A 24,471-nucleotide genomic window follows, 5' to 3' on the forward strand; every position below is an offset into this window, starting at 1 on the left:
CTACTTTTGTCATTCCCAGAGGAGATATTATTCCTAGGATTTCTTTGCCTGCAATCCCTTTTCAGATGTCCTAATTTACCACAATTAAAACACCTGGTAGTTTGATGTCTCCTCATAGCTTTGGAAATCGCTTCTCCTACCCAGGATTCATCGTTATAGCTAAACATCTCAACATTCATTGTATGCTGTATCCATTCTTCCATTGGTGCTGATCTAGATCTTAAAGGCCCAATTATCTTTTTACATTCAGTATTTGCATTTTCAAAAGCTAGAGATTCAAGAAGTATTCGTCTAGCTTCTGGGTCTGTTACCCCTATGTCCAGAGCCTTAATTAATCTTTGCACAAAGTCAGTAAAGGGTTCTCTCTGTCCCTGCCTAACCCTGGTATATGATTCGACCCTTTTTGCTGGATCTTGTATTCTATTCAAAGCATTCAAGGCTGCTTTGTGACATAAGGACAGCACTTCTTCATCATAAAGAGCTTGGACCTGTGGATCAGCATATGCTCCTACACCAAGAATTTGATCTTGGGAAACCTCCACACCTTTTGCTCTTCCTTGCTGTTCCATATGTTTGGATTCTTCTCTGAAATAAATTCCAAACATCAAGGAAGGCCCATCATCTAAAACTGCAGACACTAGCTGAGAGAAATCATGGGGGGTAGCTCTGACATTAGAAGCCCAAGTCCTTATCATTTCCTTAACAAATGCAGAGTGCAAGCCAAAGTTAACGACAGCTTGCTTAATTTCTTTTAAATCATTCATTGCTATTGGTGTCCATCTAGCTTCTTTAACTCCCTTTGAGCCTTTGGAAGTTAACCCTTTGTCAGAATAAATTACAGGGTATGTTGTTAGGACCCTGGGTAAGCCAGTTCTAACAGCTGGTGGTGGCATTGTATCCTGTCCTTGTGCCTTCTTACTCTGTTCACCAGCTCCAATAGTTTCTTCAATCATTTCTAATCTTTTTATCATTGTATCCCTTAAATCCTGAATCTCCTGACCTACCCGTGTTTCTAGTAATTTCACTAAGGTATCAGTTTTTTGGTTCCCATTCTGGAGGTTCATTCTATCTGTTACCTTATCAAAACTTTGTGGTAACATCTGAACGTCAAATTCAACAGCCTGTACCCTTTCAGGTAACTTCCTAGTACCCTTGGACATGGAGTCAATTTTGTCTATCATAGTATCCACTTGTTCAGATAACCCCTGATTTTCAATAATTTTAATCCTTTCAACTAGTTGTTCAATATTAGTTCGTAAAAATCGTATCTTTCTTAATGATAAAATATTGAAAAGAAAACTGAAACCTAGCAACAAGTAAATTAATATATTCCCATAGTCATATAAACCTTGCATGACATAATCCATTGTATTAATAAAGAAAACAGTAAAATTGGCGTTGGAAACAAAAACTGCCATATTACCTCTTGTCTAGTTGGCGGCGCTGTTGCCAAGTTGCGACTAGAACCACTGCAAAGGTGACTTAAACAGGTCCTGTTTCAGTGTCTGCCTTAGTATTTGTTAAAAACTAGGAAATATAAGTTGCTCAAGAAAGAAAGTTTAATTAAATCAATTCCATACACGGAACCAGAAACCCAGAATCCAGGGGTAGAAAAGAGCAACCCGGAAGCCGCGTATGCCTCCACGTGACCGAGTCGTTCTGATTCACGCCACTAAAGCACCGCACTTACAAGGGAAATTTAAAAACAACTCAGAAAAGAGCAAACCAGGCAGGCAGAGACTGTCCCGAGCCTGTGGAGCTTGGGAGGCGTGGGGTTTAACTGAACTGCTGGCTCCACACACAGGGCACAGGCCGCAGCTGAGGGAGGTCTCGTGACTAGCCGAGCTGGTAGCAAACAGTTGAGTGGGGGGAAGGGGGGGTTCTACAACCAAACGTGGGGCGCCAGATGAAGGCGTAAGTCACAGACAATCCCACACCAGTTTGGAATTATGATTAATAGAATGGTTATTTATTCAAAGGGGAAAAAACTTACAGATTACCGTCCCAGACAACAGCCCCTCCGCGCGAACAGGAAAGGAGTCCAGGGGCCGGAAACGGAGCCGGAAGACAAAGAGAGAGTGGAGGACAGCTGCTGCTTTTTTTAAAGGGAGAGACCACGCCCCAATGGGCTGGTAACTCAGCGGCGATTGGCTGAAGGAGCTGAAGGAACTCCCACAGCATACAGCTGCCCATATTCTATCTGCCAGGCTGCTGGGTCACTGCACACAACACCGGCTGCTTCAATGGAGAGTTTGTTCCCTTCTGGTTGGTGTATATACTTTGCCAAACACATGGGAGTGACTGTTGGATGTCCAATATCCTTCTGGTGTTCTAAAAAACAGGGGTATACTTACCCATTGCCTTCAAGGCTATGGATGGCACCTTTTGCTGACAGTCACCTCTGGCAATTCTCCATGGCTGAGGACTTCATGTATGTACACACACACACACACACACACACACACACACACACACACGCACACACACACACACGATTCTATCTAATGACCTACTTCCTGAGGAGCGCAGGCAAGTTTGGGAACAGGCCAGAATATGTGCAGACTATATAATGGTCTGTCCTGTCCCTTTAAGAGACAAGTCCTGCCCACTCCACTTTGTCCACTGAGGCAAGCAGATCTTCTCTCTGCTTCCAGCCTGAGTTCCTTCCTTTTCTTCTCTCTCCTGAAGAGGCAGTTTTTGCCTTGCTCGTTTCTCCCCACTTCTCCCCTTCCCCCTCTGTTTCTCTCTCTCTCTCTCTCTCTCTCTCTCTCTCTCTCTCTCTCTCTCTCTCTCTGCCTCTCTGCTCTTCTCCCTTCCCCCCTTCCTCCTTTCCTTTTCCCCTCCATAACCCACTAAAAAATATTCAACCTCACTCTGCATGGCGTGATAATAGCCTCAGACATCATGGAAGGAGATCTTGGAATAATTACCTTTTCCTTTGTCCTTAGTGGGTTTGGTAGAGATCCATTCTGAAAGACAGAAAGGATAAAGTTAATGATGAGGTAAGTCTTTGCTTCTATTTTGTATTTCTAACTGCTTTCTAGTTATTCTGTCTGAATGTACCAGTGTTAAATACAAGTTGTCATGGAAATTACTCCCCATGTGCCCTCACACTGAGTCGAGGAGACATTTAAAGCCTGGTGATTTTCACAGTGAGCTCATACAAGAGATGCTGCTTGATCTCCCACAGTTTCCAGACACATTGAGAGCTGGTTTCTAATGCCCTTCTTTCCCCATGCAGAAAGCCCCACCCTACACTTTGTCAGAACTGTCCTCTGTGACCCAGCTCAGGGAAGACTGATCCATGACATGGTTTTTAGACCTAAGGCCAGAAATAGCCATCCCACCCCCTAGCCACAGCATCATTTCCTCTCCTCCACAGTAGTAACTGCAGGTAGGGTGTGACGGTGCAGCCTTGCCCTGGCCAGGGGTTCACACCTGTACTCCCCATGGCTTCAGAAGCAGCTTAGTTGATACACGATGAACAAAGTTCTTTGCTTTTTTTGTGAGAACAGTGCAGGAAAAGGCCATCTGAGATACATGGCAGAATACGTGACAGTGTCAAAAGAAATAGGTTCAGTTACCAAGGAAACCTCCTGAACTTCCCAATTCAGAGGGTGAGCAAAAATGAAGAGCAAAGAACTTATTTAAAAATTATTTTTCATTTATTTACTCTTATTTGTGGGTAGATGGAGTTGAGGCTGGTCTTACTCTGTAACCTGTGCTGTCCTGGGACAACAGAGTTTAGGTCAGCCTTGAGCTCTGAGTCTCCCAAGTGCGGGATTACAGGTTTGGCTCACCACACTCAGCTGTTCAAGAACAAATGTGAGACAATGACCTGGGAGAAGAAATGCTGGAACATTCTGTAACTCAGGTATCCACATGTGTGCGTTATTTTCAGACGTGTAATTGTATGGTTTTCATCATTGACACTCTGCATTTAAATTATATCCATGGTATCAAGGTTTATGCAACTAGTTAATGGTAAAGGTCCCAGTCTTTTCATCCAAAGGATGCAAGTTAATGCATTTAAGAGATTAAAGTGTAATACAAGCCAGCCCAGGTAACACCCAAGTGCAACGATCCATGCTATGGAACCTGGCTGAGAAGAATCATCATGGTATTGTGGACACTGACATTGTGCTAACATCTGGTGGCAGTGAATTATGACAATAAAATCCTTGATTGAAGTTATCAGTCACATGGAGAGAGCTTCTAATCTCTTGTCTTACCCCAGAATAACTGAAGCTGCCTGTCATATAGAAGCTTTTAATTCACCATCGTACCCAGGAACCATGGAAGCTCTCTACCCCCAGAATACCTTTATCAGATCTTCCAGGACATAGCCATCACAACGTATGCTTTGCCTCCATTTCTTGGATCTTTCACGGTTTCCGCTGATTTCAAACTCCCTGAGAGTGAGCCACTCTCCATTCTCAGTCTGTATACTCTTCTCATGGATGCCTGTAAGACCAAGACCAACTGAGCAGTCAGCTATGAAAACACCTGCTCTTGTCCCATAATATCCTGGATCTGGGGCTGAGGTTTAGTCTCAGGAGGGTGTGCATTTCCTTCCCAGTCATCAGGGGCCACACACCCATCCTGCTAGGCAAGGACAGAGAATGACGACCACTGATGTTATCCTTTACGGTTTCTCTAAAAAGAATGTTCTTATTTTTCCAAGACAGAGTTTGTGTAAAACCCTGGCTGTAGGCCAGGATGACCTAGAATTCACAGAGATCTGCCTGCCTCTTCTTCCTGACTGCTGGGATTAAAGCCAAGCACCACCACTGCCTGATATAAAAATAATTCATTTTTAATGTGTACGGGTGTTTGTCTGCAAGTGTGTCAGTGTACAACATCTGTGCTTACTGCCCACAGAAGCCAGAAAGTGGCACTGAATCTCCTGGGCCAGTCATTATAGATGATTTTGAGCCAAGTGTGATTGCTGGGACTTGAACCTGGGTCCTCCAGAAGATCAGCAAGTGCGTTTAACCACAAAGCCATCTCTTCAGCCTTTGACATTTCCTATAAAGCATTCTACTGCAGCATTAAAAGATTAGAAAAAAAAGGAATGACACTAAAATGTGACCAGAATTCTTTCTCGTCCTTTTACTGTGACCCAGTGTAGAATCATTTCAGAAAGGTGAGTGAGGGCAGAAAATTCCCTGCTGGGCTCTTGTGAATCCAGCCACGAGGAAGCTGTCACCACAGCTACTTCTATAACATTACTCTTCCAGGTCACGACAGTTGGTTATTCCTCATATTTTAGAATCATGACTAGTTGATGTTAAAAGTGATTTAGGAAATGCTGTCTACATGGAACAGCTAAATAACATGTAGGCAGTAGAATCACGGAGAAAACATCTATTTGTTGAGAACAAAAGAACCACTTTGGCGCTAGGGAAACGGTTTAGTGGTGAAGGGCACTGCTGCTCTCGCAGAAGACCCGGGTTCAGTTCTCAGAACCCACATGGGGCTCACATCCATGACTCCAGAACTGATGTCATCTTATGGTCTCCACGGTCCCCTGGCACACTCAATGCACAGACACATATGCTGCCAAACACTCGTCAAAGTAAATCTTAAAGAAAGAACTGTGCTGTGGAAAGGAAGGCCAACCATGATAGAGGACCAGTGGCACTGTACTCTAACAATTACAATTTCCACAATGTTTTATGTCCATTATCTTTTTTTATCACAGCAATGTGGTGAGAGAAGTTTTATTCTCATTTCCTAAGAGAGATGCAGATGCAGATGACAGAGGAATTGACTTGTGGTTGAGCTATGGTTTGAAAGTCTCCCCGCCCCCAGGGGTCATATATTGAAAACCTGGTCCTTGACAAGGTGGTTTGTGAGGTGGTGCTAGATCATGAAGGGTGCTGCCTTTGGGAGGGATTAAGATAGTTCTCATGGGACCCCAGTCACTGTCTGGCTTCCTGTCTTATGGTATGACTCTTCCTCCTACATGTCATACCCCTGCCATGATGCCACCTGCCCTCAGTCCCTCTCCAAAGGCCCGTATGTGAGGCTGCCTGATCTTGGCCTTTTAGCCTCTAAATCTGTAAGTTAAATAGAGCAGCCTGACTGGATATTTCAGTAGAGCAAAGAACACTGGACTAATACACCAAGAGAGCTGAGGTTAGAGTGTACCCAAATTCCAATCCAAGTCCTCTGGATTTTCTTACTTAGCTTAAAGTCGGACAGAGGTCACAGCTAAGGGACCCACAAAGGTTGATGCTGACTTTCTCAGACACACACATTTCCCACCCAGGTGTGTTAGGGCTTACTCTAGTATGAGAAGCTAAACAGGCATCTTATCGCCCCTTTTCATGGGGGGAGGGGAGGTAGCCTGATAGGCCAGGGACGTATGATATTTAGACTTACAAAACTGCAGCTTAGGGTGCAGCTCAGTGAGAGAGCGTTTGCCTCACAGGCACAAGGCCCTGGGTATAACCCCAATAGCACAAGAAAGAGAAAAAGAAAAAAATTAAAAAATGTCCTCATTGCTACTCCTCTCTTGTGTTTGGTGCAGAAAAGAATGAACACAGCAGGCCTGAGACTCTCCTAAGAAACGCCCCTTTCACAGTCGGACTTTTGGCTGTAGTCTGAGAATATGACTTTGGAGAGAGCTTCTGTCATTGCCAGAAACAGAGTAACTCTCCATGCCGAGACCATTTACACACAGCTCACTTTCCACAGGAGACCCATTTTCCTTGTGAGAATTTGGATTTGGTGTGCCCTATGTAGATAGGTAACTGAATAACTCCATGCTGCTAGAAACCCTGGTCCTGGGCACGGGCAGCCCCTTGGAAGAAAGCCTTTCACACTTTCATTGCTGGGGTAGTTGATTGCACCCTGTGTGTCCCCACTAGGAGAGCAATGTCAAGAGCTTCTGGCTCCTCTGGACTCGTTCTCTCACGCCCTCTTCTCATTGGTAACTTGACCTCAGACCCTCACTTCAGTAACGGGTGTGACATTGCTGATATCCTGAGTCCCGCAAACTGACTCTGGGATGAGACACACCCAACACAGATGTCCACCCCCAACACGGTGCCATTGTACAGGTGAAAAGCACAGAAGATCTGAAACTCACCTTGCTCAAATTTCTCCTTATACAGAGTCCCCTTAGCAGTACCACACGTTACTGGAAGCTCATAACAGTTAAAATTCACATTGTTTTGTCTGGGATCTCTCGGACCTGCAGGCATATAATTTGCTTTATTCTAGAACAGTGCACGCCCTTCCCTCTACCCACTTTGGTATCTTCTTTCTGCAACCAATCCCCAGGAATTAGTTACACTTGAAGGTGCTTCTTTTATGAACGATTAGGTTCTTACAGATAACCACCTGCCCTGCTCCCAGCCTCTGAACCCCTGCATAGTGGCTGAAGCCTTGTGTATTAGAATCCCAGCTCTCAAACAGGTTGGTTGGTCACAGCAGCCACTGCACAGTGACTTTCCTATGAATATTTTGAGTAGCTCGTTCTCATTGTGCAATGGCTTTGGAGTTCTGCAGATGGGAATAACAACTCTTAAATTTTGTTCTGCTACTGGAGGCATCTCCAATAGAGGGAGATGGAATGGGGCACACATGAGGTGATGTCATCACTTTCCTTTAATCTGATTTGCTGTCTTTCTCCTTTCCTGAGCTTGCCTGAGGCCTCAGGCAGTTTCTCTAGAAGATTCTGCAATTCTAGAGGAGCCCTGCATACCACTCCAAGGGTGTTTGTTTAGACACAGAAAGCCATGAGGGTGTTTATATTTAAACAACATGGTGTTGATATGGCTACCTGATATGTCAGCTCAAACATGGCTGACACTGCACATGGTGGGAAGGGGGGATAGCAATGAGTTAGCACATTGAGTTAACTGACACCAAGTATCATGAGACCCCAAAGTAAATAGTGATGTCATGTTTTAGATAATCAGTTCTAGAGTGACACTTTTGCGTGGTTCTGTATAAATATGGCCTTGAGGACACCTTTACCAGCTTCCTGTCTGTATGTGTCTATCTGCAGGCTTGTGTGCCTACCTCCACCCAGCCTGCCTGTCTGTGTCCCAGCACATGCCTGGGTGCCTGCTGGTGATGCCTGTGTCTGGCAGTCTGTGTGTATGTCTCATTTGCATGGGATCCAATTTCATTGAACCAGATATTGAAGTCCTTATGAACTTCCGTATTAGTGGTTCCAGCCTTTCCAGTCAGCTAAAGGTTCCATCAAAGACACTGTGGGGCTAGGATGGGGTGGGAGGAGCATCTCACAGCTGCTTCAGAGCAGTCTCTCAAAACAACCTAGGCCCTGGCAGGGAACTCAGCTTAACTCACCTGAAATGGGAAGCCACATTTTTTTTTTAAATGTGCATTGGTGTTTTACCCATATGAGTGTCTGTGTGAGGGCGTCTGATACCCTGGCGGGAGAGTTACCATTTGGGTGCTGAGACTTGAACCCAGGTCTTCTGGTAGAACAGAGAACTCATAACTGCTGAGTCAGCTGTTAGCCCAGCTTTTCTAGTCTTAATACCCACCTAATAATACTGAAACTGTACATGGACCATTTAACATAATAATGCAGCCACAACTACCACATATTATTTCAAACAATTTCGTTAATAATGCTATCATCCTATGAGAGAGATGATAGCAGGGTATGAGTCTTGGGCTTTCTCAGAGAATCATCAGGTGTCGGGATGACTGTGAACAGTGTCCTAGGACACCAAATCCCGGGTCAGGGCTCTTGTCTAAGCATGCTGCACAGAGCACAGAAGGGGACAGGGAGTGCGATCCTGCCAGTGTCAACCTTCCCTACTCCAGGCTTCCTGAGAGAGGCTACATTTTTTTCCTGTCTTCTTTTTATTGTTGCTGTTTATTTATTTATAGAGATAGGGTCTTACTCTTTAGCCTGCTGGCTTGGGGCTCAGTATGTAGTCCAGGAGAGAAGGTGTATTTTTCTGAACGTAGTTGTCAGATATTTCCTTTAAGTCATACTAAAGGTTTGTCATAAATCTGGTCTGTAGATAAGTCAGGGAAGGTGAGATCATCACACTCATTAATGGGTTGTGTAAAGATGAAGTTTATGGCTAGAGACAGTCAGGGGTGGCTAGTGGCTGAGTGGGAATCAGCAAGAGGATTTATGAAGAAGCACGATTTGTGTAGCCTGGAAGGAACTCTGGAGATGGGAACTTGAAGGGTGTATTTGGGAAATACACTGCCCAAGGTGACAACACTAGGCTGTTGATCTTCTAGAAGGACCATGTATGTCTTAATTACAAAGCAAGTCAGTCACTATCAACCTTGGGCACTGCTTCTGCTCAACTAAGTGGAAAATTTATGGCCATACACATACATGCATATGCACATATAGACTCATATAATGAGATAGCAGGTTGGGTAGAGAAAAGGGGGGGAAGGAGATTGAAGGACAGGCAGGAAGGAGGGAGTGAAGGAGGTACTAGCTGCTCTTCCTAACCTTCTAGTTGTTAACATGGTAGATGCTCCATAGACTGGAGAGGTGGCTATCCATGGTGCTTACCAAGTTGCTTGGAGAGTTTCAGACTGTAAAGTCATCCAAAGAGCTGGGGTGACCTTGACAACAGCCAATCTAACATGCTACTTAACTTACAGATAAGTTCAACTGAGGCATAAGGGAAGAAGTGACTGATTTAGGTCTGTATAGTGACCTCATGGGGTTGATCCTGAGGAGGGGCAGCGGTACCATCTGTTACTCACAGGTGTTCCTCCTGTTTTGCTTTTGACTCATCCTGTCATCACAAGTTTAGCAGAGGTTGTAGTGACCTTGTCTAACCACAGACATATCAAGTCACTTGTTAGTAGGGGTGTCATCTTTTGTCCCTTTCCCCCAAATAATTTGGGAACTGACTAAAATTGGTATATTTCTCAACAGTTACCATGGCTACAATGATTTGTTATTGGAAGTATGTAATAAGAAGAATGAAAATTTAGTACTGAAAATGTATCATGGTTTGTTTATAACTTTTTTTCCAGCTTGTTTCCATTGGGATTTTTGATGTTCTGAATTAAGTATTCTCCAAGTCTATTTCTCTTTTTCCCTGAGTAAACAGGAAACTGTTGGGACCATTAGGAGTCCTGGCCTGCAGCTGCTCTTCCCTGCTAGTGACCTTTACTTGGCCTTCTGATTTGAGCTACTGAAAACTGTGTCAAAGTTGTTTACCAGCTCTGCTTCCTGAGCACATGTTGCCTTGCCTTGAGGATCAGGGGATGAGGTTTTCACCTCTTGGCCCACCTGACTGTGGGTATATAAGCCTCCGTGGTACTATTTAATAAAAGGGATTCTTTACCAGTGACTAGAGGTGTGTGTGTGTCTGTGCTGTCTCTGTGTGTCTCTGTGTGTTTCAATCTCCAGCCCCTTACCCGAGGCTCATGAATTGTATGGTAGCACATAAAGCACAGTTGGGCATTGTGTGCTACAGGAAACTAAAACAAAACCAGATACTTCTAAAAGGTTGCAATATATGTAGTAGTACTTTTCAGACTTCCTTGTTACTGTAACTTGTAAAAAGTCTAGTACATAGTGAGAAATATATAGCCCATAGGTTTGTAATTACCAAGTCTTTGTTATTTAACCTGCTATTCTGGCATTATGTCAATCTGACAAAAGCTAGACTCATCAGAGAGGAGAGCGCCTCAGTTGAGGAAAGACCTCCATAAGATCAGGCCACACACAAGCCTGCAGGACATTTTCTTAATTAGTCATTGATGGGGAGGGTCCAGCCCATTATGGGTGTGACATCCCTGGGCTGGTGACCCTGGGTTCTAAAAGAAAGCAGACAAATCAAGTTATGATGAACAAGCCAGTAAGCAGCGCCCTCCATGGCCTCTGCTTCAGCTCCTACCTCCAGGTTCCTGCCCTGCCTGAGTTCCTGCCCTCACTGCTTTTGATGAGCCATGATCTGGAAGTGTGAGTGTAATAAACCTTTCCTCTCCAAGTTGCTTTGGCCTTAGTGAGTCATCTCAGCCACAGTCACCCAAACTAAGACACCTGGGTTTACCCTGATGCCATTTTCATGGCCTTGACCCTGATTCACTTAATTTACTCGCACATTAACACAGAAAATAACTTCAGGCAGTTTTGTTTGTATCCCAAGGGACACTGTGAAAATAATAATAATGAGAATTAACACTTTAGTACTTGCTGAGTGCAAGGCATCGATGTGAGGCTGTATGGTTTGGATTTTAAACATCTCCAAAGGCTTGTGTGCTTTGAGGTCTCCTATGTGCAAGTTACACCTAGTTCAGATCACTTATTGTATCTCAGCTCCTTCTCCAGCACTCTGCCTGCATGTCACCTTGTCCCACCATGATCATAATGGACTTAATCTCTGAAATGTAAGCCATACATAAATGTTTTCCTTTATAAGAGTTGCTGTGGTCATGGTGTCTTTAAAAAAACAGAAACCCTAAGACAGTGTGTATGCACCATCACACCCAGTCTGACTTGTTTTAGGAAATATAACTCTTATGCTGATAAGCATAATTAATTCTGCTTATAGGATAATTATCACTCTTACCACCATTAAAATCCTTTTCCCTGTAGGAATTAGGAAACTTCTTTCCATGCCTGTTCACCAGTCCTCATCTTTACGGACTTCATCATCTCTCTTTGTGTAAAACAGTCCCCGCAGTCTCAGATTAGCCCATGGTTTCTTAAAGCAGTCTGAAAATCAAACCCATAGGGCAATACACACAGGCCACGCAAAGATGAGATCTACTCCCCGGAAGTGTAATCAGGTAGGTGAAGATACACGTGAAAGGAGGCCAGCCTGGGCTACATGGGCAGGCTTGTCTAAATAAGAGCAAAAAACAACATAAGAATTCTCACTTAACTATTGAGAGAATTGTTCATGCTTTGTAATTAGCTTAAGATAAAAAAAAAGGTGAGGTATCTTGGGCTTAAACAGCATGGGTTAGAGACTGTCCTAGAAAATTAAATCAATCATCTGTCTATCTATATCTATCAACCATCTGTCTATCAATCTATCTGTCTGTATGTTTGTATGTCTGTCTATCTACTCGCTATCTGTCTGTCTGTCTGTCTGTCTGCCTATCTATCTGTCTATCTATCATTTACCATCTCCTATTTCACTGCTTTTAGGTGAAATCCTTTTCAGTACTTTTTTTATTTCTGTCAATAGAATTGAGCTTTTCTTGTAAGGTTATATAATGTAATTCCACAGATTAGATTTTTAAAATACAAGTCTTCCTACAGCAAAGTAATTGCAGAAGGAGTCGAAGGGAAAGTCCCCGATGAATGTTGAAGGAGAGAGCACCCTGATCCATAAATCTACTGTAGAGATCTGATCTGATGAAATGTTCAAGCAGACTCAGTGAGGGCTTAGGTCTTACTCTCTAGTAAAGCATGGGGTCTCATCTACTCATAAATGTATCAATTAGTTCCGTCCATTAACATGATTTTGTCACTGAAAGAGTTGTTTGAAAGGGTCTTGCAATTAGACATTAATGCCACTCTTCATAAAGCTAATTTCCAGAGAGACCCCTAATTCTGGAACATTATCTTTCTTGATAATTTTTGGCCATGATATATTAAGTTACTCTCTGGTCTCTAACCCATATAAACACCTGTAAGATTCTAACTACATTAGCAGCAGTGTAATTCTCACTTGTGCAGGCAGGTAATAAAATGACTTCAAATTTCCTATGCAAATTCTCTCATGTGAATTCATCCCAGTTTTCAGGTTACTGGAAAAATACTAATAGAGTTGCAATTATTCAAAATATTCCTTTTATTGTATGGAAATCATATAAAGAAAATCATTATGGAAGAACATTAGTAAAATATTAGTAAATGGGTAAGTCCCTATTTTTCTCAAATTAATCTGCAAGATGAATGCAGCTGTAATCAGAGATTCCATTAGACTAAGTGGGCAGGGGGAAATAACCTTAAATTTCTTCTAAAATCCACCCCCAGCAGGTCATCAGGTCATCTAGCTTTGAGCTCTCCTTTTTTTTCTGTGGCTCTGTAAAAAGTAAAAGTTAAGTAAAATAACTTTCTTACTACAAGAAACCAGGGCACAGTCACAATGAGATCAAAGCAAAACCAAACTGCAGCTGTAAATATTTTAGTATCTAATTGTCTGGGATCCACTTTTGATCTCTGGGTTCCTCCACAGGGCTTGAGTCACATCCTTGTCTCCACTGTGCAGCACACACAGTTTGTCTTCTGGGCCCTGGCTGGCTCTGCGTCATTGCTGCTGCTGTTCTTGGTGATCATCCTATGGTACTGGTATCTCCATAATGCTGGGGTCTTCTGCTGTAAATGGGCTGCACTTTCACAAATAGTCCCTCCTGGTGTGTATTCATGGTGCTAAGCCTCAACTTCTCTACATGATCCCTTCAGTCCTGGGTCTTCAACTGCTGCTGAAGCTGCGTCTTTACCAATGACCTCTCCTGGCCTCTCACAGTGCCAAGCCTCAGCTGCTCCCCATGACCCCTTCATCCCTTCAAAACAAGTAATACCTGATTGACTCTTACACTATCAAGTTCAGTTTCCAGTGGGAGATACAACTGTGGCCACCTCTGAAACACAATTTCTGTGTGTTGACTCTCAGTAAACACTTCCTGATTTTCACCTCAGTAATGTTGGTCTCTTATTAATCGCCTCTAATTTCTCAGCCCCTGAAATCCAGCATCAACCATCCCAGTAAAACAAAGTTTTTACTTTGGTGGTTCTGGCTTCTTGCTAAGCCAATAAGAAGATAGAGCTAATGGGCCAAGCAATGATTGTATTAATACAGTTTCTGTGTGATTATTTTGGGGCTAAGCTAGCAGGGTGGCCGGGATGAAGAAACAGTCTCCTTGCAACAATTGGAGCCAACGTGATGGACTAAATCCACTTGAAAACCGGAGAGAGCTTAATTTTAAAGAAAAAAGTACAAAGTTTAACACAGCTTTTTGCTGTTTGTTGGTAGTATGCCGCAGCTCCTTTAAGAGAGGTTTTCCTGACTCAGCCATAGCAAAAAAAAAAAAAAAAAGCTGCACAGTTTCTGGGCTATGCTGCTAGCACAAACTCTGGCTCTTGCAGGAGACAGATCATTTGGATGGGGTTTGTGAGTAAAGTGTGACAGCTTGCTTGATGGCAATGTAGACTGCTTAATGCCTGGAAGTGGGGTGGTGTGCAGCTCAGAGGTGCAAGCGGCTCTGCCATGATGAACTTTACAGAGTACCAAGCAGGAACTACTATATTTATCATAGTAACAGCGCAGTTTAAGTTTTAGACTGGGCAGCAAACAGGTGGTACTGTATTACCCCTACTAATGGCACAACTTAAGTTTTTAAGAAGTGCTTAGTGTTTTAAGAAGTGCTCCTGGACAGTAAAGAATTAAAGATTCACGATAGGACAGATTCAGACATAAATCACCTCTAAATGGGTCACAGTGTTGAATAAATGTATGTAGGCTTGGAAAAATTATTTTGCCCAACTGGCAACTAAGATGAACCTAGCATACAGGATATATGATTTAAACACCTGATTAACAGCACCCCTAAACAGTAGGAAGCAGCATGGACAAATCTATGCCCATATTCCCAAATGTTGTCTATAAATGTTTGTTTATATTTGAAGGGGATATTAAATAGATATGAATAATTTGCATTGGTATGGACCTTGGTTTATTAATACAAATTTAAGGTAAATTTTGTTATACTGTATATGTATATTTCTGCCCTCGATTAAGGGATTGTGTTTGTGTAGTTCATTTAAAAAATGTATAATAAGAGATAGATGTTAATAGATAGTCATCTATAATAGTCAAGCTTGTAGTCATGTTAGTTAGATTTTCTAGATGTATAGAGATATATTTCAATGAGATAGGTATTCTTCAAATCTTTCAGAGACTTTCAGAATATGGCATTTAAAATGTTTAAGAATTTAAGATTATATCCTTCTGGAGTCTTTGATGGAGTTGAAGAATTTATAGTTATAGTTATAGTTTTCCTTAGTTATGATAAAAGGTAAAGTAGATATAAACATTATAACTGCAATTCTTGATTGATACCTGTTACATGCAATTTTACTATGTTAAAGTTAAAACCTTGCTTTTTATTTAAACAGAAAAAGGCAAGGTGATGTGGGAGTCCCCTCTATGTGTTGTTTGTATTGGTTATGAATAAAGAAACTGCTTTGACCTGATAGGGCATAACTTAGGTAGAGGAGAAGACAGAACTGAATTCTGGGAGGAAGAAAGCAGAGTTGGGGGATGCCATGGATCCGTGACTGGAGGTAGACTTGCTGAAACTTTTCTGGTAGGCCATGACTTTGTGGTGATATGCAGATGGATAGAAATGGGTTAAATAAAGATGTAGGAGTTAGCCAATAAGAAGCTAGAGCTAATGGCCCAAGCAGTGATTTAATTATACAGTTTCTGTGTGATCATTTTGGGGCTAAATTAGCTGGGCAGCTGGAATGAACAAGTGGTCTCCTTACAACAATCACAGTTGATTCTTCAGCTACAACTATCCAGATATTGCAGAGTCTTTACACAAATAGCCCAGTAAAGTTTTCATTTCCCTCTGAAACTTCAGAAGGCAGGCCTCCATCATTTGCACTGCTCTCAATGTTCTTATCTTCAAAGATCCCACAGAACATCTCACAGAACTCTTAACACTCAAAACTCTTAACTCAATGACACTTCTAACCCGAAGTTCCAAAGACCTTCCACAGTCTTGCCCAAAGCATGGTCAGGCCTTTCACAGCAGTACCCTACTCTTGGTACTAACTTGTCCTAGTTATGGCTACTATTGCTGTGCTAAAACACCATGACCAAAATGAGCTTGAGAAGGGAAGGGTTTATGTGGCTTATACTTCCAGATCACTATTCATGGAAGGAACTCAAGCAAGCCAAAAACCTTGTGGCATTTTCCTGATACAGATGCCGTGGAGGGTGCTGTTTACTGGCTTGCTGGCCTCAGTTTCTTATCCTGGTTTTCTATAGACCCCTGGAACATCAGCCCAGAAATGACACCATCCATAATGGTGTGGGCCCTCCTACATCAAACACTAAGAAAATGCCCTACAGGTTTGTCTATAGCCCAACCTTATAGAAACAGTTTTTTAACTGAGGTTCCCTCTACTCAGATGACTTCAGCTTGTGTCACATTGACATAAAACCATTAAACTATCCAGAACAATCTCCCTTTCTGTTTTCTATTTTATTCTCTCTCTCTCTCTCTTCTCTCTCTCTCTCTCTCTCTCTCTCTCTCTCTCACCTGCTTGTTCATTCCTGACTGCCCAAACCCAAAATAATCACACAGAAACTGTATTAATTAAAACATTTCTTGGCCAATCACTTAAGCACATTTCTAGTTAGCTCTTATGTTAATTAACCCAGCTCTATTAGTCTGTGGATTACCATGAGGTTATTGCCTACCGGCAAGGTTCTATGTCTTTCTTCTTTGATGGCTACATGGTACCTCTCTGACTCCACCTTCTCTCTCTCTCTCTCTCTCTCTCTCTCTCTCTCTCTCTCTATATATATATATATATATATATATATATATATATATATGTATATCTTTTCTAGTCTGGCTATATTCTGTTAAGCCATTGGCCCAAAAAAGTTTCTTTATTAACCAATGGTATTCACAGCATACTGAGGGTAATCCCACATCATCATCATCATCATCATCATCATCATCATCATCATCATCATCATCATCGTCATCATCATCATCATCATTTCTCTCTCTCTCTCTCTCTTTCTCCTATACCCCCTACCTGTGTGTATGTGTGACTTTCATTAAGGGGCTGTCTTTATGTCAGTCTTTGTCTTTATCTCAGCCTCCATCATGTATGTTGTTTCTCCTCACAGTGCACTGTCATGGTAAAATGCCAGCTCTTCTGACACTGAACACACAATCATCGCTGCCACTTAGTTCCCTGTGCTAAGTCTGTGCTGTACACAGAATCTGTCAGTCTCAGACTTTATCTCCGTGTGTCCAGTGTAACCGAGAGGCACACCCTTCCTATTCTTTCTCCTTACATCACCCACCAAGTAGACACTGACTCCATCAAGGAGCTCAGCTGGATCTTCTTTCAGCTTCCTCAAAGTTAAAGACAGAGTCTGTGCAGGTATCTCTGTGAGGATTTTGTGCGTACATGTTTAGGGGAGATGTAAGAAAATAGAGGAAAAGCCTCCAACTCTCACTACCACATCACAGGAAAACAAAGATCAAGGCACCATAGCTAACTTCTCCATCAGACCTGATAGGCTGCATCCCTTCTAACTCTCTCCCTGTATTCATTTATGAAGCTTGGAATCACTAGCTATGATGAAAAAGATAGACTAAGTGTGGAGGTGTGGCCAAGGAATGTCCTGAACATGGTCCTGCAGGATGTTTGGCATCAAATGAGCTGAGAAAAAACATACAGGTTCCCAGTGACTACACTCCCAGCCAACAGAGGTCCAGTCTTTCAGGCCATACCTTATTCTGCTACACTTCCTGCCTGCTGCTCTGTCTCTGCATAGGTACCAGCCTGGCTTTCTCAAGTCTCTCCTCTCCTGTGCTGCTTTTTATCAGTGATGCTCTGATTTGTTCCTTTATTTCTCTGTCAATCATTCCTGAACATTCAGTATAAAAATAGTTGTTTCTCTTCCTTCTTTTTGACAGTCTTCTCTCCTTTGACTCCATTCATTCATTCACAGATTGACAACTATGGCTGAACTCACCACTCACAGTGATGACTACAACTGCACACCACAGTGACGGCAACAACTGACCACCATAGTAACCACTATGGCTGAGCCTCAGTGAAAACTACAAGTGCCCATCACTGTGACCACTGTGGCTGATCATTACAGTGAAAACCACAACTGACCACATCAGTGACTATGACAGTGATGATTATGTCCAGCCATTTCAGTGAACACTGCAGCTGACCAACAGAGACCATTATTAGTGACCCTCACAGTGAGCACCTAGCTGACCATATCAACGGTCACCATAGTGACCACTATGACTGAATACTACAGTGAACAATACACCTTAGCACCCTAATGACAACCACAGTGACGTCTATGACTGACAGAGAGCACTACATTATGTCAGTGACCTTCAGAGTGACCACTATGACTGACCAATACATCTGAGCACCATAATGACAACCACAGTGACCACCATGGTTATGGTGGTCAGTTGTACTGTTCACTGTGATGGTTAGTCATATTCTCTCTCTCTCTCTCTCTCTCTACACACACACACACACACACACACACACACACACACACATATGTGCATACTATATTTTTATATAGTGCTACATTATTTTATATCATATACATAATAAGGTCCTGTGTGAGTGCACGTCCATATGTGCAGGTGCGTGTGTGCAGGGGATATACATGCGATTACATGTTGAGGCCAGGGGACAACCTTGGTGTCATTTTTGCAGTCACACTCCTTTTGAAACAGAATCGTTCCTTTGTCTTGGACTTGCCATGTAGGCAAACTGTCTGGGACCTAGAACCCCAGGGATTCTCCTGTTTCCATCTCCTCTGAGCTGGGATTACAAGTCTATAGCACACTTTAGCACACTTTTTCATTTAACAAACAAGGTTTTAGGAATCAAATTCAGAAACATGCAGGCATTTTATCAGCTGAACTTTCTCCTTAGCTTTGTGTGTCTGTGAGTATGGTGTGTGTGTGTGTCTGTCTGTCTGTCTGTCTGTCTCAGTCAGTAAAGTGTTTCTCACTAAGCCTAAGGACCTGAGTTCAGATCCCCAGTACTGTGTAATAACCTGGGTGCAGCAGTGAGCGTCTATGATCCCAGAGCTGAGGAGATAGAGACAGCAAGGTCCCTGAAGCCCACTCATCAGCCACACTCACTGTATCAGTGAGTTCCAGGTTCAATGTGATACCCTTCTCTCAAAATGAGATAGAGAGATAGACGATGATATTTAACATCACCTCCTGGCATCTACACATTTATACAGGAATACAGGAACACACACACACACACACACACACACACACACACACACACACACACACACGACTACTTGTATGAGTATGTAGGAAGGCTCAATCCTGCCAAATAGAAGGATAACTGGGGAGGGACAGTCCTGCCAGCCTGTGAGGGAGAGGACAGGTAGGGTTGGGTAATCCTGCAGCCCGTGTGAGAAGGTAGGACAGACCTGTGGTTTATTTGGGAGGCATAGAGACAATGCTGTCAGCAGGCCAACCTTGCCTTTATCTGAGCTGTTGGTCAAACTTGCTCCAGAAACTGTCCCCAACGCTGGGGCTGGGGCCAACTTTGCCCTGGTGGCCATTCGCTTCTGTGATCATTTCTTAGACCTCGTGCCCTTTCTGAGGTTATTTGTGCACCATCTGCTTCCATTTCTGTTTGCTATGGAGTCTTGGGCATGGTGGGTGACAAAGCCAGTCTTTAAGATCTCAGGGCCCTAGATGAGCATGTGAAATGAAGTGACCTCTCCACCCAGGATCAACTTCATCCTCTTTACTTGGGTGAAAAGTAATCTTGTACTGTTGACTGCTTTTGAGACCTGTGTGCCTTAGCCAATGGTTCCAACTCACCTGAACCAAAAGCATCATGTGAGTGAGTTACCATCCCAGGCTAACTCTCTTTTACTTGAAAGGATGTCTAGGTTTTAGTTACAGAGAGAAGTATTTGCTACATCTAGATTTTTAAATTGTTCTTACTTGTCCTTCTTTGTCTTTTCCTGGTGCTCAAGCTCTCAGAATCAGACGTATCTGGAAAGAAAAGGAAAAAGGAAACCAGCAATGTAGAACCAAAATGGCCACAGGGATTCCATGACATCTTAAGTAGTCAGTATTGAGTATATGTACTTAAATGGACAGTATTTGGACTACAGATGCATTCATGATCTTTTCTGTTTCTTCCCTTCCAAAAAGGATAGAGACCCACAGTCATTCAATCTTCACTGCAAATCATCCCACAAATTCCATACTTGGGGGCAGGGGAGTCTGGGCATACGTAAGAAGAAGAACACTGCCACTCAACCCCAGTGATCTCATTAAGCCCTGGTTCATAATGATTTTGAATGAATAAGTGAGGACACAGCTGCTCCTAGGTGAGGTTGAGGCGGAGGTTTATTGTAAATGTGAGGGAGATGTTCTGAAATAATCTTTTTTGTACACTGTGAAGATGTGTATTTGCCAAGGCACCTTCTGATGGGTTTAATAAAGGAGTTACTGGCTGGTAGCTAGGCAGGAGGTATAGGCAGGACAGCCAGACAGAGGATGGTGGGAGGAAGAAGGGTGGAGTCTCAAAATCAGGGAGACAGAGAGGGAAGCAAGATGAATGTGCTGTGTGTAAAGAAGGTACAGCCATGTGGCAAAGGGTAGATAATAATTACAGGCTAATTTAAAATGTAAGAATTAGCTAGTTACCAGCTTGAACTATCACCTGAGCATTTATACATAATAATAAATTTCTGAATGTTCATTTGCTGAGACACAGAAAAACTCTACCTACAGTAACAGAACAGCCACAAACGTCTGGAAGGGTCCGGACTGAATCAGGTCATGGAGTTGGGGGTGAGGGGAGGGGAAATCCAGGAGTGGAGACAGCTAGTGGCCAAGAGACCAAGAGAACTAGAGACCAGGCGATCAAAATGGCTGAGCTTATATAGGATCAGAAGCTGGGGGAAGGGAATCAAAGCCCTGTTCCTGGGAGGGAGAAGTTTAGGGTAGGGAGTGAGGTGATAAGTGTTGGGAGGAGCCACAGGTACTGAGTGAGACTTGTCTTGGGTTTCATTGACACATTACAGATTTCTTTTTATTAAAAAAAAAAAAGGTACAGATGAGAGAATGTTCTCTCAGATGACTCGGTGACTTTGATTCAGAATTCCTGTTTAAAAAGAAAATGGTGACATGCACTTGTAACTGCAGTGCTGGGGAGATGGAGACAGACATCCCTGGGCTCATGACCAGTTGGCCCAGCCTGCTTGGTGAGCTCCAGCCAGTGAGAGACCCTGTCTCATAAATAACCAGGGTCACACCTGAGAAATGATACCTGAGGAATATTACCTGAGGTTGATCTCTCAGCTACACAGAAGGTACACACACACACACACACACACACACACACACACACACACACACACACACAAAGAGACAGACAGATAGAGAAAGACAGAGGCAGAAAGAGTGTGTTATACTCAGCTCCTCTCTGTAGAAATGTGGCTAGCTGACAATATCAATTGGGGAACCAGGAAAGAAAAAAAGTCTAGAAAAAGGAAGCTAGGCAAAATTTGCAAAGCTCTGAAATCCCAGTACAAGAATGTCCCTACCCTTGGAGCTCATGATCCTACCTCAGGTTTACTATTTTATCTTATGAGCTAACCCTGAAGGTGAGGAAATTTTCACACCACACTTTTCTTCTACTTGTTCCTTATGGGGTCTCCTGTGATGTTTGTATCTTGGTCAACATGTTTTGAGAGCAATGCCTTTCTCTTGGAGTAATTATGGGAGTGTTAAAAAAAAAAAGATGGTGGGTCTTCTATTTCTCTGATGATTACTGGGAACAGGGCCAGGCAACTCTTCCACCTAAAAATATGTACTAAAAATTGAACTTTTACTAAATATTAGAAAGACTTTTAATATATGAATGAAATCACTAACTTCTTTGGATTCACCCAATACAGCAGTTAGCCTGCCTGATCAACTTAGAAGTTAAAGCAGGAATTACCTAAAATCAAAACCAAACTTGTATTGTACTTTGAAGAATAGGGCCAAGAAGAGTGAACCTCTTGTTGAACACACAGTTCAACTATCTTAAAGAGTCCTCATTTTCTCTTACCTCTTCTCCTATGTATGTTTATGGATGTAGGAGGATTTCTGGAATTTATAGGCTCTGTAAGATAAAAAGGAGTTAAATTATTATATTATGGAAAATTATGTGTATCATAAGATGTGTAACAGTTGTTTATGATGTGGAGCATTTGTTTAATGATGCAAAGATGTGCTGCATTCTTTTATGTTACATTTGTTAACCCTGTGAAGCTGTGTTACTCTGCCTGCCTAAAACACTTGAGAGCGAGGCAGGAGAAAGGATAGGTGGGGCTGGCAGGCAGGGAGAATAAATAGAAGGAAAAATCAGGGAAGAGGAAGGAGAAGGAGCAAGAAAAGGAGGAGAGGAAGATGCTAGCAGACAGTTACCCAGCCCCCCAGCTCCCTAGCCCCCAGCCAACCAGGCAGTAAGTCATGCACTTACTAAGCCTATGCACTCCTGCCCAAAATTCATTCCAGGGTCAGGATCCTGAACCGGGTTCTTTTTCCATTCCCACCACCAGCTTCCCGGCTTCAATCAGGCTTCAATTGGTGAGTCTCCCCTGTTTGGCTATGGTTGCCTTTTTTTACTGGAATTGTGTTTGGACTGATCCCAGGGGTCAGTGTCCGCCTGCGCATTAGCACTGCACACTCCCCATACAGTGCATTTGACTGGGGACCCGGGGTCCTCCAGTTTCTTTATCTTTTCTTTCCATTTCTTCTCTTTCCTCTTTTTCTCTCCTCTCATCGTAACCGCCCTGCCAATTTGCATCCCACCTATATTTTTCTGGAAGATGTTCCGATATAGGCCTTGGGTGCCGCTGTTTCGCGGGTTTTCACAATTCTGGCTCTGGATAGCAACCACCCATGGTGGCTCCCTGGCTTTTAAAAATTCCAGCTAGCTTTTCAATTCCAGCTGTAGCATGGTGCAGTTATTTTTTTTTTTTTCGGTTCCAGCCTTTTGCCCCCCTCTGCGGCTTATGGTATGGCATGGCAGCTCAGCAACAGGGCAGATCACACCTTTAGGTCCCTCTCATTAAGCTTAAAATCCTTACAGCTCAAAAATTGTGACTTTTTTCATACAACATGTGGCTGCCACCATTTTGACTGGGGTCAGGTAACTTTATCGCCATCTTGACTGAGGGCCAGGTCAGGTGACCAAATTCCGCCATCTTTACTGAGGTATTACCTGCCCGGTTCCCCAGTGTTAACTTTATTACATGGGTGACCTTACCGCCATCTTGCCTGAGATCCAGGTCAGGTGACTAAGCTCTCCCACTTTTACTTATGTATACACTGCTTTGTCCACCGGTTTTCACTAGATTCCTCTTATTAACTCTGTTACATGTGTTTTATGCAATGGCATGCCTTTGATAGGGCCCATCAAAAGCATCCACATTGCCCAATTCCTGCTCATTCTTTCTGTGTATAATAATTGTTCACTAAATCATAAATCTCATGTTTTAAACCGGTATGTACCTTTAAGTCTCTTAAAATATATTAAGCTGTTCTCCACCATTGTCAGTTCTGTCATTAACTTTATATTACAAGCCATTTTTTTCTTCCTTCTGCCTTTTTACAAGTGTAAAAAGTGTACTGTTAAGAGCCAGTATAGTCAAGCTCAGACCCAACATTCCAGACAGATTTTATACTGTAGTTATATATGATTAACAGCCCTCAAATGATCAGCGATCTGGGGAATGTGATATTTAAATATTTAATTATTAAAAAAAGACTTTTCATAACCAAAAGAGACAGGTTGACTCCCAGCAGCAGCACTCTGTCCCTCCAAAGAAAACAGAAGACAAACGAGCACAGAACAACATCCTTCTGCAGTTGGCTTCGACTGCCGAGCTCTGACCATTGGGCAAAACTGCCTTTCACTTAAACTAAAGACCTCCAGACATGGACAGAATCGCTGGAATCGACAGCCTAGCTACTCAGGTCAAGGTAGGCCTGTCTTCCTACAGATTTCTTAGCCCACAGGATCTTCTGGAGCCTGGCAGGCCTGGCGCTAAACATCAAAGGTCAAGTGCAACCTTCAACGACCATGGAGGACTCAAAACAGAATAGCTCTGGATGCCAACCAAGTAAGTTCTCTGTCATTTTTTAATCAGTAACTCAAGTGAAATCCTATCCTTCTCAAAGATCTCTGAGAGGTTTTGCCAGGTTACCTCACCAAATAAATTTCAAATCAAATTTCTCTCTTATGCTGCCCTCCATAGTCTTAAAAAAATACTTTTCATTGTACAAAAATATGCCACAGTCATTATGTGTCTAAAACTCCTGTTTTCACAAACCCAAGGAGTTCTTGTGAGTTCCAGGGAGCCGAATTAAAAAATCCACCTTAAACAGATCAGATACATCCCCCTCAATTCCCTGCTCAAAAAAAAAAAAAAAAAAAAAAAAAAAATCCTTAATTTAACTTTGTTCTTTGTTCTGCCAATACCTTAAACAGGATTAGAGACACCAAACATTTCCATGCCACCGACACCTGTTGGGAGCAAAGAGACCAGCTATGCCAGGATGTGGCCAACACCCAGCCTTCTCAGGGTTCATTCCCCCCCAAAGATGATGCCCACAAATAAGCCGGAAGCAGTCTTGAGAATTCGCTGCTCCAATTCCGTCAAACTGTGGTGTCTAATCTCCTGCTTTTATTATAATAAAGAA

The 24,471-nt window shown here is 42.8% G+C and overlaps 1 protein-coding gene across 1 annotated transcript in view; it reads right to left on the reverse strand.

The window, feature by feature from the left end:
• The window catches only part of LOC146896140 (nuclear autoantigen Sp-100-like), a 76,696-nt gene that overhangs the window by 9,187 nt on the left and 43,038 nt on the right, over window positions 1–24,471 (reverse strand). Inside the window, exons 11-15 of the mRNA XM_087905018.1 lie at window positions 21,833–21,886; window positions 19,711–19,761; window positions 7,097–7,201; window positions 4,322–4,464; window positions 2,931–2,969 (exon numbers count right to left, since the gene is read on the reverse strand). Coding sequence (XP_087761144.1) covers window positions 2,931–2,969; window positions 4,322–4,464; window positions 7,097–7,201; window positions 19,711–19,761; window positions 21,833–21,886 — 392 coding nt within the window. The remainder of the gene's footprint in view (window positions 1–2,930; window positions 2,970–4,321; window positions 4,465–7,096; window positions 7,202–19,710; window positions 19,762–21,832; window positions 21,887–24,471) is intronic.

This window comes from Myodes glareolus, chromosome 1, assembly GCF_982192425.1.
Source record: "Myodes glareolus chromosome 1, mMyoGla1.1, whole genome shotgun sequence".
Taxonomy (NCBI): Eukaryota; Metazoa; Chordata; class Mammalia; order Rodentia; family Cricetidae; genus Myodes; species Myodes glareolus.